This window comes from Hyaena hyaena, unplaced genomic scaffold (assembly GCF_003009895.1).
Source record: "Hyaena hyaena isolate Hyena2069 unplaced genomic scaffold, ASM300989v1 scaffold_1157, whole genome shotgun sequence".
NCBI classification, from domain to species: Eukaryota; Metazoa; Chordata; class Mammalia; order Carnivora; family Hyaenidae; genus Hyaena; species Hyaena hyaena.
In genome coordinates, this window is record NW_024081749.1 from 546,301 (window position 1) to 560,107 (window position 13,807).

Below are 13,807 nucleotides of genomic sequence, written 5' to 3' on the forward strand. Positions count from 1 at the left end.
CTTCTATGCTACATGTGTCTGAAGCAATTGTAGTGAAAATGAGATGGAAAAGACACAGTGCAGGTACTCCACTCAATGTTTGGATCATGTGTTGCAAGCCAGTGAATTCCAAGAATCAGAGGGTTCCATGGCACACGAATAATGACAAACTGGAGCTTTTCAATATGGTTTACAATTTTAACTTCCACAGTTGGTGTTTCCTTGGTTATGGGTCCATTAATCAGTGGACGCCCATCTACCATTTCAAGCATCAGAGGGAAGATATTTTTGCAGATGTGCAGCTTCTCTCAAAGAACCACAGAATGGTCAATGCTGTTTCTGTAGGAGCCCAAATCCACTATTTCTTGCTAAAAGGACTGTCATCTTCCCGGTTGGATTTCAATAGTAAGCCATAGAGTATGAGAAATGGATATTGGAAGTGAGGGGGATGCATATTTGTAGATTGGCCCACCTGGGCTCCCCCTTACTTCCAGACCTCAATGTTTCCTGCCTGCTCTGCATGATGAAGCTTGAGAGGACAATCTCTGGCAACATGATCAGGATGACCACAATAAAGGCATAAGTGGCCTTCATAGCTGTGGGCCCATTCAGCTTCACTGAAGTGTGGACAATTGTTTGCAGCTTGCACAGGCTGGTTTTCAGCTAGTGAACTCTCAGGCCCAGGTCTGTCCTCAGAGGGACTTTCTCTTTGTGTATTTGGATCAGACTTACCATTTAGCTTATTTTCTAGGCATTGAGTGATCAGATTAGATAGGACAGTTGCTGGGCTTGTGTGAGACGATTCATCTGGGATAGAACTGTCAAGCCCTTCCTGCAATTGGATGCAGAGAATGCTTTCATTCCACTTTAGCTCTTGAGCAATGAGATGGAAGTGGGTCACATAATGATAGGCAGGATCTTCGCCTTGGCAGAGATGATGGATGCAGTGACTGGCATCTTCCATGTTTTTTTCGAGTGTCAAAAGTATCATGGAGCACTTGTATGAAATTTTTAAATTGCTCCAGCAGGGGGCTTTGTATATTTAGTAGGGGCTGAAATCACATTCCTGCCTCATCTGAGAAGCACTTGCCAACACAGCTCACCACAGCTGCTTCAGCAGGATATTGAACCAGGAACTCAGAAAGCTTCTGGGCATCTCCACTGAAGGCTAAACAGTATTCTAGGGAGGAAGCTTCAGCCTCTAACCCACTGGGGAACTGTGGGAACTCTGCACCTGCTGATGTCAAAGCAGCTATTAGACCCTTGAGGGACTCCTGGGGTGCTGAGTGCTCTAGGAATTCCTGGGCATCTAAAGGATCTAGGGGCTTCTGGAGCACTCTAGGTTCCAGAGACTCCTGGACAGTTGGAGTCTTAAGGAGCTGCAGATGCATTGAGGTTTCTTGGCATTCTGGTACTTCCTGAGGCTTCTGGGAACTTGGAAGATACTGGTGCTCTGAATTCTGGGGCTTCTGGGCAACTGAGACATCCTGGGCATCTGGGAACTCTTGGGCTTCCTTAACTTCTAGGGCTTTATAGGCCTCCTGGGCCATTGGAGGCTTTGGGAGCTTCTTGACCTTTGTGAGCTTTTGGGATTCCAGGCTGCTGAGAGCTCATAGACCACTCAAGGTGCCTGGAGCTCGAGTTGCTAGAAGCTCCAGGGACTCTGGGGCTTCTGGGGGTTCCAAACTCTTCTGGGTCTCCTATACCACTGGTATTTCCTGGTGCTCCTGGGCTGCTAGGTGTTCCTATGCTGTGAGCTCCTGGGGTTCTCTGAGATATGAGGGATCCTCAACTCCTGGGAATTCTTGGTGCTCCTAGGCTGCTGGGAAATCCAGAGTTTCTGAAGATTCCTGGGATCCTGGGTCTCTAAGAGATTCTGAAGTGGTTCAGCCTCCTTAGTTGTTTGGGGCTTCTGGATCTTTGGGATATGAGCCTGTAGGACCACATTTTCTTCCATCACACACTGCATTTGGGCCTTCAGAATTTCATTCTCCAACTTCAAAGCAATATAAGAGGCTGTTAAGCCCCTAACCATCTGTGGAAATGAGCTTGGTTTGGCAGTTTGCTACGAAGAAAAAATTGGGTAGTTCTTCTAAAAGCTCCTTTTATAAAAAGCTCCTTTCTAACAGGTGTCAGGATCTGTGAATTTTCCAGGAGGTAAGAATTTGGACCCCACCAAAGTTGATTACCAGGTCACCTGGAGCCTCTGGAGCTCAGCAAGGAAGGTGTGAGACAGACTGTAAAGAGAGTGGGATCTGAAGATGAGAAACTGTGGAAGGCACTCATTCAAAATAAATCAGAACAACACCTGCCTACCAATGCTCGGCTTATTGTACTACAGGCTCATATTCATGAGGTGAGTCATATATGCTGGTTCTGACCCGATGACATTTTAAGGACAACATCTGATCCAGACTGTGTATACCATTTTGCATTCTTCTTTTTTTTATTTTTAAAATTTTGTTTAATGTTTATTTTTGAGAGAGAGAGAGAGAGAGAGAGTGCAAGGGAGGGGCATAGAGAGAGGAAAACACAGAATCCAACGCAGGCTCCAGGCTCCGAGCTTTCAGTACAGAGCCCGATGTGGGGCTTGAATTCACCAACTGCGAGATCATGACCGGAGCTAAGTCAGAAACTCAACCAACTAAGCCACCCAGGCGTCCCTGGCTTTCTTCTTTTAAAACTTAACATTAGGGTCAATATCACCATAATCTTTTCTGTTTTCATTTTTTTTTCTGTCTGTACTGTTTTAATTCTTTTAATTTTTTAATAATTTTTTTTACAAATAGTTTACTATCAAGTTGGTTTCCATATAACACCCAGTGCTCATCCTCACAAGTGCCCTGCTCCATGCCCATCTCCTCACTCCCGCCCCCACATCCATCAGTCCTCAGTTTTTTCTCAGCATTCAAGGGTCTCTCATGATTTGCCTCTTTACCTTTCCCCCACCATTTACCCCCTTCTTCTTCCCCATGGTCCTCCATTAAGTTCCACCTAATCCTCCTAAACGTGCAAACATATGGCATTTGTCCTTCTCTGCCTGACTTATTTCGCTCATCATAACACCCTCAAGGTCCATCCATGTTGCTATACATGGCCAGATTTCACTCTTTCTCTTTGCCATGTAGTATTCCATCGTATAGATAAACCACATCTTCTTGATCCATTCGTCCATTGATGGGCATTTAGTCTCTTTCCATGTTTTGGTTGTTGTTGAGAGTGCTGCTTTGAACAATGGGGTACATGTGTTCCTATGCCTCAGCATTTCTTTATCCCTTGGGTAAATTCCTAGCAGAGCTATTGCTGGGTCATAGGGGAGTTCAATTGTTAATTTTTTGAGGAACCTCCACACTGTTTTCCAGAGGGGCTGAACCAGTTAACATTCCCACCAACAGTGTAGGAGGGTGCCCGTTTCTCCACATCCTCGCCAGCATCTAGAGTTCTCTGATTTGCTCATTTAAGCCACTCTGACTGGCGTGAGGTGGTATCTCAGGGTGGTTTTGATGTGTATTTTCCTGATGAGGAGGGATGCTGAGCATCATTTCACGTGTCTGGTAGCCATCTGGATGTCCTCTTTGGAGAAGTGTCTGTTCATATCTTCTGCCCATTTCTTCACTGGGTTGTTTGTTTTTCAGGTGTGGAGTTTGGTGAGTTCCTTATAGATTTTGGATATTAACCCTTCATCTGATATGTCATTGGCAACTATCTTCTCCCATTCTGTTGGTTGTCTATTAGTTTTCTGGGTTGTTTCCTTTGCCGTGCAGAAGCTTTTAATCTTGATGAAGTCTCAATCGTTTATTTTTGCTCTTTATTCCCTTGCTTTGAGGGATGTGTCAAGTAAGAAGTTTCTGCGGTGGAGGTCAAGGAGGTTGTTTCCTGCTTTCTCCTCTAGGGTTTTGATGGTTTCCTCTCTCAGGTTCAGGTCTTTTATCCATTTTGAGTTTATTTTTGTGTATGGTGTGAGAAAATGTTCTAGTTTCATTCTTCTGCATGTTGCTGCCCAGTTCTCCCAACACCATCTGTTAAAGAAGCTGTCTTTTTTCCATTGGATATTCTTTCCTGCTTTGCCCAAGATTAGTTGGCTGTATACCTTTGGGTCCACTTCTGAGTTCTCAATTCTATTCCATTGGTCGATGGGTCTGTTTTTGTGCCAATACGATACTGTCTTGATGATAACAGCTTTGTACTAGAGGTTAAAGTCTGGGATAGTGATACCTCCCATTTTGTTTTTATTTTTAAGCATTACTTTGGCTATTCAGGGTCGTTTTTGGTTCCACACAAATTTTTGGATAGTTTGTTCTAGTTTTGAGAAGTATGCTGGTGCAATTTTGACTGGAATTGCATTGAATTGTAGATTGCTTTCGGTAGTAATGACATTTTAACTATATTTATTCTTCCTATCCATGAGCATGGAATGTTTTTCCATTTCTCTGTGTTTTCTTCAAGTTCCTTCATAAGTTTTCTATAGTTTTCATCATACAGATCTCTTGTATTGTTGGTTAGGTTTATTCCGAGGTATTTTATGGTGTTTTGTGCAATTGTGAATGGAATCAGTTTCTTGATTTCTCTTTCTGTTTCTTCATTGTTGGTGTATAAAAATGCAACCGATTTCTGTACGTTGACTTTGTTCCCTGCAACTTTGATGAATCTTGGATCAGTTACAGTAGGCTTCTGATGGAGTCTGTAGGGTTTTCTATGTAGAGTATCATGTCGTCTGCGAAAAGTGAAAGTTTGACTTCCTCTTTGCCCATTCTGATGCCTTTGATTTCCTTTTGTTGTCTGATGGCTGATGCTAGGACTTCCAGCACTATGTTAAACAACAGTGGTGAGAGTGGACATCCCTGTCATGTTCCTGATCTCAGGGGGAAAGCTCTCAGTTTTTCTCCGTTGAGGATGATGTTAGCTGAAGGCTTCTCATAGATGGCTTTTAAACATAAGATGTTTAAGTATTTAAGTAGGTTCCTTCTATCCCAACTTTCTCTAGAGTCTTTATTAAGAATGGATGCTCTATTTTGTCAAATGCTTTTTCTGCGTCTATCGACAGGATCATATGGTATTTTATCTTTTCTTTTGTTGATGTGGTGTATCACATTGATTGATTTGCAAGTATTGAACGAGCCCTGTAACCCAGGAATGAATCCCACTTGATCTTGGTGGATAATTCTTTTTATGTGCTATTTGATTCTATTTGCAAGGATCTTGTTGAGGATTTTTGCATCCGTATTCATCAAAGATATTGGTCTGTAGTTTGCTTTTTTAACTCGATCTCTGTCTGGCTTGGGACTCAGAGTGATGCTGACTTCAAAAAATGAGTCCGGGAGTTTTTCTTCAATTTCTATTTTCTGGAATAGGTTGAGAATAATTGGTATTAGATCTGTTTTAAACGTCTGGTGGAATTCCCCGGGGAAACCAGCAGGTCCAGGGCTCCTATTTGTTGGGAGATTTTTGATCACTGATTCGATTTACTCACTAGTTATGGGAGTGTTCAGATTTCCTATCTCTTACCGTGTGAATTTTGGTAGTGAGTGAGCATTTAGGAATTTGTCCATTTCCTCTAAGTTGTCAAATTTGTTGGCATATAATTTTTCATAGTATTCCCTGATAATTGCCTGTATTTCTGAGGGGTTGGTTTTAATAAATCCATTTTCATTCGTGACTTTGTCTGTTTGAGTGTTCTCTCTTTTCTTTTTGAGAAGCTTGGCTAGAGGTTTCTCAATTTTGTTTATTTTTTCAAAGAACCAACTTTTGGTTTCGTTTATCTGTTCAATTGTTTCTTTGGTCTCTATGTTGTTTGTTTCTGCTCTGATTTTTACTATTTCTCTTCTTCTACTGGGTTTAGGACATTTTTCTTGCTCTGCTTCTAGTTCCTTTACGTGAGCTGTTAGATTTTGGACTTGCGCTTTTTCTAATTTCTTGTAATGGACTTGGAGTGCAATATACTTTCCTCTTAAGACTGCCTTTGCACCATCCCATAGAGTTTGGATTGTTGTATTTTAATTTGTTTCCATATATTTTTAAATTTCTTCTCTACTTGCCTGATTGGCCCATTCATTCTTTAGTAGGGTGTTCTATTACCTCCATGTTTTAGGGGGTTTTCCAGACTTCTTCCTGTGATTGATTTCACATTTCAAAGCATTATGATCTGAAAGTGTGCCTGGTAGGATCTCATTTCCTTTATATTTATTGAGGGCTGCTTTATGTCCCAGTATGTGATCTATCTTGGAGAATGTGCCATGCGCACATGAGAAGAAAGTGAATTCCCTGGCCTCAGGATGTAGAGTTCTGAATATATCTGTCAGATCTATCTGGTCCAATGTGTCTTTCAACTCCTTTATTTCTTTATTGATATTCTGTGTGATTGACCTATCCATTGCTGTAAGTGGAGTATTAAAGTCACCTGCTATTAGCACATTCTTATCTATAAGCTTGTTTCGGTTTGTGATTATTTGTTTTAAATATTAGGTGCTCCCATATTCGGTGCATAGACAGTTATGATTGTTAGTTCTTCCTGATGGATAGACCCTGTAATTATTATGTAATGCCCTTCTTCATCTCTTGTTATTGTCTTTAATTATAGTCCAGTTTGTCTGATATAAGTATAGCTACTCTGGCTTTCTTTTGATTTACAGTAGCATGATATATCTTTCTCCATCCCCTTATTTTTAATCTGAAGGTATCCTGCAGTCTAAGATGAGTTTCTTCTAGACAGCATATAGATGGATTTTCTTTTTATATCCATTCTGTTACCCTATGTCTCCTGCCATTCCTTTCTGGTCTGCCAAGTTGCTGTAGATAAGTCTGTCACCACTCTGTTAGGTTTCCCTTTGGATGTTAGGGCCCTTTTCTCCCTAGCTGCTTTAAAAATATTCTCTTTGTCATTATATTTTGCCATTTTTACTATGATATGCCGTGCAGAAGGTCAATTAAAATTACGTCTTAGGGGAGTCCTCTGAGCCTCTTGTATTTCATCGTTTACTTCCTTCCCCAGTTTGGGGAAGTTCTCTGCTCGAATTTGTTCCAGGACTCCTTCAGCACCTTTCCCTATCTCTTCCTATTCTGGGTTTCCTATGATACGGATATATCGAACTCTTCTTTCATGTCCTGTATCAGTTTGTCTCTTTTTTTGTTTGCTTCTTGTTTTCCTATAATGGTGTCTGAATTACTTATTCTCCTTTCTGCCTCTTCAATCCGTGCAGTGGAGGCCTCTAATTTATTATGTATCTCATTTATCTCATTTTTCAATTCATCATGCCTATTTTTATTCTCCATTTGTCTGTAGCCATAGTATCTTTGATGTCCCCTCTACCTTTTTTATAGCCCAGCTATTAATTTTATGATTATTATTTTAAAATCTTGTTCAGTTATGTTGCTTATATCTGTTTTGAGCAGTTCATTAGCTGTCAATTCTTCTTGGAATTTCTTTGGTGGAGAGCTTTTTCATTTCATCATTTTAGTTAGCTTTCCGGCTCTTGTTGGTTTCAAAAACTTGTTAGGCTCTCTGCACCTGTGAGCGCTGGTGTATCCAAGAAGACTCTTTGACTGTCCAGGGCCTATCTTTTCAGAGAGTGATTTTTGAATGGTATCTCTTGATCTTCCTGTTGAGACCTTGGTTATTTTATTTTCCTACTCGTAGTGATATTTGGGACTCTCCACGATCTGTACTTTGTCTTGTTTCTTGAAGTAGCCCTGGAGTAGAACACATACAGACAAACACACAGGGAGCAGGGGCCCACAAACCCACAGACAAATCCAACTAACATGCAAACTGAGAGGGAAAATGAAAAAGTTAAGAGAAAAGATGGAGGAGATAGGGCGAATAATCGAAAACAAAAAATACATAAAAAGGTCAAGAAGAAGAAAAGAAAAGGAAAAAAGAAGAAAATAGATGTACAAAGGATGGTTTAAAGCATATAACCAGATTTACCAGCTACAATTAAATAGCGGGTGTATGCAATGCTGGTTGAAGAGCATAGAGAAAGAGACAGAAGACAGGGAGGGTATGAGGCAAAATTGGAAATAGAATGAACAGGCAGAAGGGATAAGATGCTTTTTTCAAAGAGCTAAAGTGTGGAATATGTTTGGATACTTGAGAGAAGGACTCTGGTGTTATCCAGAGAAACTATATAGTCTAGTTACTCCTAAGAGAAAGAGATGAAAAGGTCGGTAGGTTTAGAATTTACATCTACAAAATGGACTAAATGTGATTGTTTAAGGAAGCTGTCGGCCAGATTTAATCAGGTCAGTGTTCTGGGGAAAAAAGGAAAAAAAAAAAAGAAAAAAAAAAGAAAAAAAAAGAATAAAACCCCCAAACAAACAAACAAAAAAAAAACCAAAACAAAACAAAACGGGGGGAGGAGGGTAGCTCTCAAGCAGGGATGGGCGTGGTGTGATCCAATGCGTCAGGCGGGAGTTCTGCCTTGGCGGTTGTGGGGAGGAGAGTGGTGGTGCTCCTGTCCCTTCTTGAACCATGCGCTGCATCTCGCATTTTGGGGTGTGTAAACTCCCCGTACCTGGGGCGCAGCCAAATTTGGTTGCACTCTTCAACCCAGGCCAGTCCAGGTCTCCAAATCCCAGTCTGCGCGCCCCGCTGAAATTGCAGTAGACACAACTTCACAGTCGATCCCCTCGGGGCAATTCCAAGCCCCCTCCTGGTTCTAGGGGTGGAGCCAGAATTGCTGCTCCCTTCTCTGGGTCGGGCTGGGGAGCATGGGCAGGGGCTTGCATGCCGGGTGCACCGAGATTGCTGGAGTGAGGAAAACCAGGTCCTTCTGTGTCTCGTCAACCAAAACACGAACTCGCGGGCTAATCTCCCAGTTTTTAGCTCTTTGCCTTCCCTCTAGAGTTCCAGCCAGCCAAGAGCGTGGACGCCATGTGTCCGTGTGCAGCTCCTCCAGGGGTCCAAGCCAGCCAAGAGGGCAATGTCGGTTCCTCCTGAAGTCCAAGCCAGCCAGGAGGACAATGGCGTGGCAGGCGCGCTGCTACTCTAGAAGTCCAGCCAGCCAGGAGCAAGCACGAAGAAGTAGTCCACACGCGCAGCCCCTCCAGGACGAGTTTGCACGCGGGGACCTGGTGCGCAGGTATTTGGCGCCCACGGTCTTTCTATGCCCTGAGCGGAGGTTTTTCCCCGAGCGGAGGTTTTTCTGTTTCCGACTGTCTTTTTTTCACCTCTCACTCCCCGCAGAGGGGGATCGCCCCCGTCCCTGGAGTCTCTGATCCTGGCCTGATTTTATCTTCCCCAGTTTGCACTCACGTTAGAAGGCTTTCTCAGTGGATTCTGCGTCCTTTTTCTCCCAATCTCTCAGGTTTCATAAGGTTTCCTACGGCTTCAGATCTTTTCCGTGTGAGGTATGGGCACGAGTGCAAGTACGGAGCTCCCTACTTCTCCACCATCTTGCCCCTCCCCAATCTTTTCTGTTTTCAATAGTCTTTAATTTTTTATGTCTGCTTAGTATCCTAATGTAATATTTGGGTTTTAGCAGATGCTTTCAATGATTAAATCAAATGTTTGAGCAGTGTGGAGATTTTAGGCTCTGTGGTGCGCCAACCCAAGAGATATTTTTGGGTGGCTGAGGTAGAAACTCTTTCTGATACCTCAGAAATCATACCACATATGTAACCACACAAGACCAACCTCAGGAGAAAATAAGCAAACGTTAACTAACTAAATGTGCTTAGCAGACACATGCATATTATTTATAAAATGCCTCAAAATAGTTAAGAAAATAATCTTTATAAGTGTATATTACCATTTAGAGTCTTAGTGCAGGAGCTCGGCTGTTTGTGTACCCATCATTGAGGAGGAAAATGTTTAAATGGCTGTGGAGGTTTGCCTTTTCTGCACACACTGAACTAAATCAAACACACCCACTCCCGGAACACATTTCAATTTTCCTCTGTAACATAGCTATTTAGAGTGTGGAAAAGGTTTATGTATTTTTTTTTTTTGACAGTGCCTGACAGTTTAGAGCCACAGGGAAAGTGAGATGCTGCACTGATGTGAGGCAGCCTGATATACTCAGTCATTGGTTAATTTAATAAATATTTGGCGAGGAAATTGAGAGTAATACCACAGCTTCTGTAAAAAGCTGCAAACATTTCTAAATGACCACAGTGGTTTGGGACTTTATTTTTTATGTCTGTCTCATGTAACATCTCCTTATTCCATCCACACTAGGCCATTTGTTTAATTCTTAGAGGGCAGTGTGCAGTCCCTCACCTCCTTCCACATTCCACCTATTCAGTCCCTAGGATCCCTTCTTGAAATGTTTTCTTGGGATCTTTACCATGAATAGATCTAGGCAAAGTATAATAGGGTAGGATTATGGATGAGGCCAATTTTGTTGAAGGGTACTTGTTGCAGTCTTGCAGGGCCCCTGGCTTATTCTGAATGTCTTGGCCCAGGGTTCTCATTCTTTCCTGAGCCACTCAGATGCACGAAGCAAACCCCAGGTACTCCACAAAGGGCTGACCTCTTGAGAAGTGACCTTTCTCAAAATCTCACCTTCTCAGGGCGCCTGGGTGGCTCAGTTGGTTGGGTGTCCGACTTCCTCTGGTTATGGTTTCTCAGTCAGTGAGTTCGAGTCCCAGGTCGGGTTCTGTGCTGACAGCTTGGAGTCTGAAACCTGCTTTGGATTCTGTGTGTCTCTCTCTCCTCCTCCCCCACTAGTGCTTTGTCTCTCTGTTTCTCAAAAATGAATAAATTTAAAAAAATCTATGTTAAAAAATAAATTATGAAAGAAAAAAGTCTCACCTATAATGACAAATTATAATCACATCCTGAATCTGGGCCATGTGGCCATTTTAGGTAGGACAAAGGGACAGCTATTTTAGTCCTTGTAAACAGTGGGGTTGGGATTTGTCTTTGCCAACTTCAAATCATACATATAGTCAGTCTTGTTCCCAAGTCTCCTTGTTTGGTTCCACATTAGTCAGCATATAGGATAAACCCTGGTGATGGAAAATGCCCAAACCGCAGCAAATTGACTGGACTAACTAAACCATAATGCAGAGTCTTTGAAAAGGAAAGCAAAATCCCTTGCAAATCAAGTTATATTCCTTCTCTCCTTTTTCATATTTTAGTCTTTAGAAACACACCACACATAAAAAATACCACTATCATCAGGGAATAGTATGTTCCATTTTTATGACTTTTTCAGATAACTGAAGACTTCTCTTTGAGAATCCAAAATACACAGCTGAGATTTAACTTACCAATTAAAAAAAATAAATAAAAATTTATAGCATGAATTACACTTTCTCCATTCTTAAGTAAATGATTTTGAACATAATTTAATTTATTTTTAATGGTTTGGGGGTCATATACACAAACCAGCTCCTTTACTGTGTTTTGGTCCACCATATTACTTTCACAATGCTGCTGAGAGGTATAATGTGGTCTGTCTCCAAATTAAATATCTCCAAATTGCTATGCTATCCAACTGTATATAATTTCTTTTTTTTAATGTTTTTCTAATTTTTTGCTCTCAGGTTGTGTCATAGCCCTTCACACTGTTACCTATATGCCTGTCCAAACTAAATATAGACAAATGTGAACATCATTTTTTCCTAAAATGTAATGTAAAACTCAGTTTATGAAACTGTAAAATGAAGCTATTAATTATGATTAAATTTACAGACTTGTTGCAAAGATTAGTGAAATAACGCATGTAAAAGGCTTAGCACAATGTTTAGTAGCTAGTAACATGTAATAAAGGTTGATAGTAATAATATCCTGTAGCAGCAGTAACTTCCTTTTAATTTATTATTTTTAAACATTTGTGAGTTGGAAAACCGGATAGGTAAGCTTGCTAGAATTGGGTAAGGGATGAGCAATGGCTCTTATATGAAGAAAAATACAGTGCATGGCTTTAATGACATTGATTTTTCACCACTTGGAAGCTTTCTTCTTTATTTTTTTCCTTCCTACCTGGGTTATGAATGATTTGGTTTACCAAATAATGCTTCAGAATCAGAATTGGAGACACTTGAGCAGGAAGATGAGCTGATTAACAAGGGGACTGTGGAGGCGCGATATCGGCCCGCTGAAGCGGCGGTGGTGGCCACCCAGTAAAGTGGCGCTGGCGCCGGGTGAAGTGGCGTATGCGTGAGCGAAAAGTTGTCAGCTGAAGCGGCGGCGGCCGGTAAAGCGGTTGCGGCGGGGTGAGGCCATGCGGACTCTGCGGACCTGAAGTTGCTAAGTTCCCCAAACACATTCGGGTTGTATTGCTGCTTGACTCCGGTGGATCTGAGGCTGTGACACTTCCCCCACCCTCCACTCAACTCCTGCCAACAGGGAAGCAGCGACCAGAGAACTGTTAATGCTGGTATAACAAAGCAACTCAGGGGTAATCAGACTATATAGTTTCTCTGGATAACACCACCATCTTTCTCTCACCTTTCCAACCATATTCCACCCTTTAGCTCTTTGAAAAAAGCTTCTTATCCTTTCTACCTGTTCATTATATTTCCAATTTTACCTCATCTCCGCCCTATCATCTCTCTCTTTCTCTACGCTCTTCAACCAGCACTGCATACACCTGGCTATTTAATTGTAGCTGGGAAATCTGGTTATATGCTTTAAACCGATCTTTGACTATCAGTTTTCTTCTTTCTTCCTTTTCTTTTCTTCTTTTGACTTTTTAATGTATTTTTATTTTCTATCATTAGTCTTCCCTTTTCCGTCTTTTCTCTTTAATTTTTCATTTTCCTTCCCGGTTACCGTGATTGTTGGATTTGTCTGTGCGTTTGTGTCCCTCTGTTCCTTGTGTGTTTGTCTGTCTGTTTTCTTCTCCAGGGCTACCTCAAGAAACAAGCCAAAGTACACATGGTGGAGAGTCCCAAATACCACTACGAGTAGGAAAATAAAATAACCAAGGTCTTAACAAGAGAGACCAAGAGATACCATTTATAGAACACTTTCTGAAAGGATAGGCCCTGGACAGCCAAAGAGTCTTCTTGGATACAGCAGCGTTCACAGGTGCAGAGAGCCTCATAAGTCTTTAAACTAACAAGAGGCTGTCTTTTTTTTTTTCCATTGGATACTCCTTCCTGCTTTGTCAAAGATTAGTTGGCTGTATACTTTTGGGTCCACTTCTGAGTTCTCAATTCTGTTCCATTGGTCTATGTGTCTGTTTTTGTGCCAATACCATACTGTCTTGATGATGACAGCTTTGTAGTAGAGGCTAAAGTCTGGGATGGTGATACCTCCCGTTTTGGTTTTATTTTTCAGTATTACGTTGGCTATTCTGGGTCTTTTGGGGTTCCATATAAATTTTAGGATACTTTGTTCTAGTTTTGAGAAGTATGCGGGTGCAATTTTGATTGGAATTGCATTGAATGTGTAGAGTGCTTTGGGTAGTAATGACATCTTAACTATATTTATTCTTCCTATCCATGAGCACGGAATGTTTTTTCATTTCTTTGTGTCTTCTTCAATTTCCTTCATAAGTTTTTTATAGTTTTCATCATATAGATCTCTTGTATTGTTGGTTAGGTTTATTCCGAGGTATTTTATGTTGTTGGCGAAAAGGAAAGTTGACTTCTTCATTGCCGATTTTGATGACTTTTATTTCCTTTTGTGGTCTGATGGCTGATGCTAAGACTTCTAGCACTATGTTAAACAACAGTGGTGAGAGTGGACATCCCTGTCATGTTCCTGATCTCAGGGAGAAAGCTCTCAGTTTTTCCCCGTTGAGGATGATATTAGCTGAGGGCTTCTCATAGATGGCTTTGATGATGTTTAAGTAAGTTCCTTCTATACCGACTTTCTCAAGGGTCTTTATTGAGAAGGGATTCTGTATTTTGTCAAATGCTTTTTCTGCATCTATCG

The 13,807-nt window shown here is 41.5% G+C and overlaps 1 protein-coding gene and 1 long non-coding RNA gene across 2 annotated transcripts; one reads left to right on the forward strand and one right to left on the reverse strand.

Annotated features, from left to right (window-relative positions):
* Positions 1 to 463: 463 nt before the first annotated feature.
* Positions 464 to 1,529, reverse strand: RTL3 (retrotransposon Gag like 3). The gene is given in 2 exon segments (XM_039222369.1): positions 464 to 952; positions 954 to 1,529. Coding segments are annotated over 2 exon segments (1,065 nt in total).
* Positions 1,530 to 4,545: 3,016 nt separating this feature from the next.
* On the forward strand, positions 4,546 to 13,583 carry LOC120224151. The gene is made up of 3 exons (XR_005526485.1): positions 4,546 to 4,708; positions 5,858 to 5,859; positions 13,513 to 13,583. It is a non-coding gene; the product is annotated as an uncharacterized LOC120224151 (long non-coding RNA).
* Positions 13,584 to 13,807: the final 224 nt, after the last annotated feature.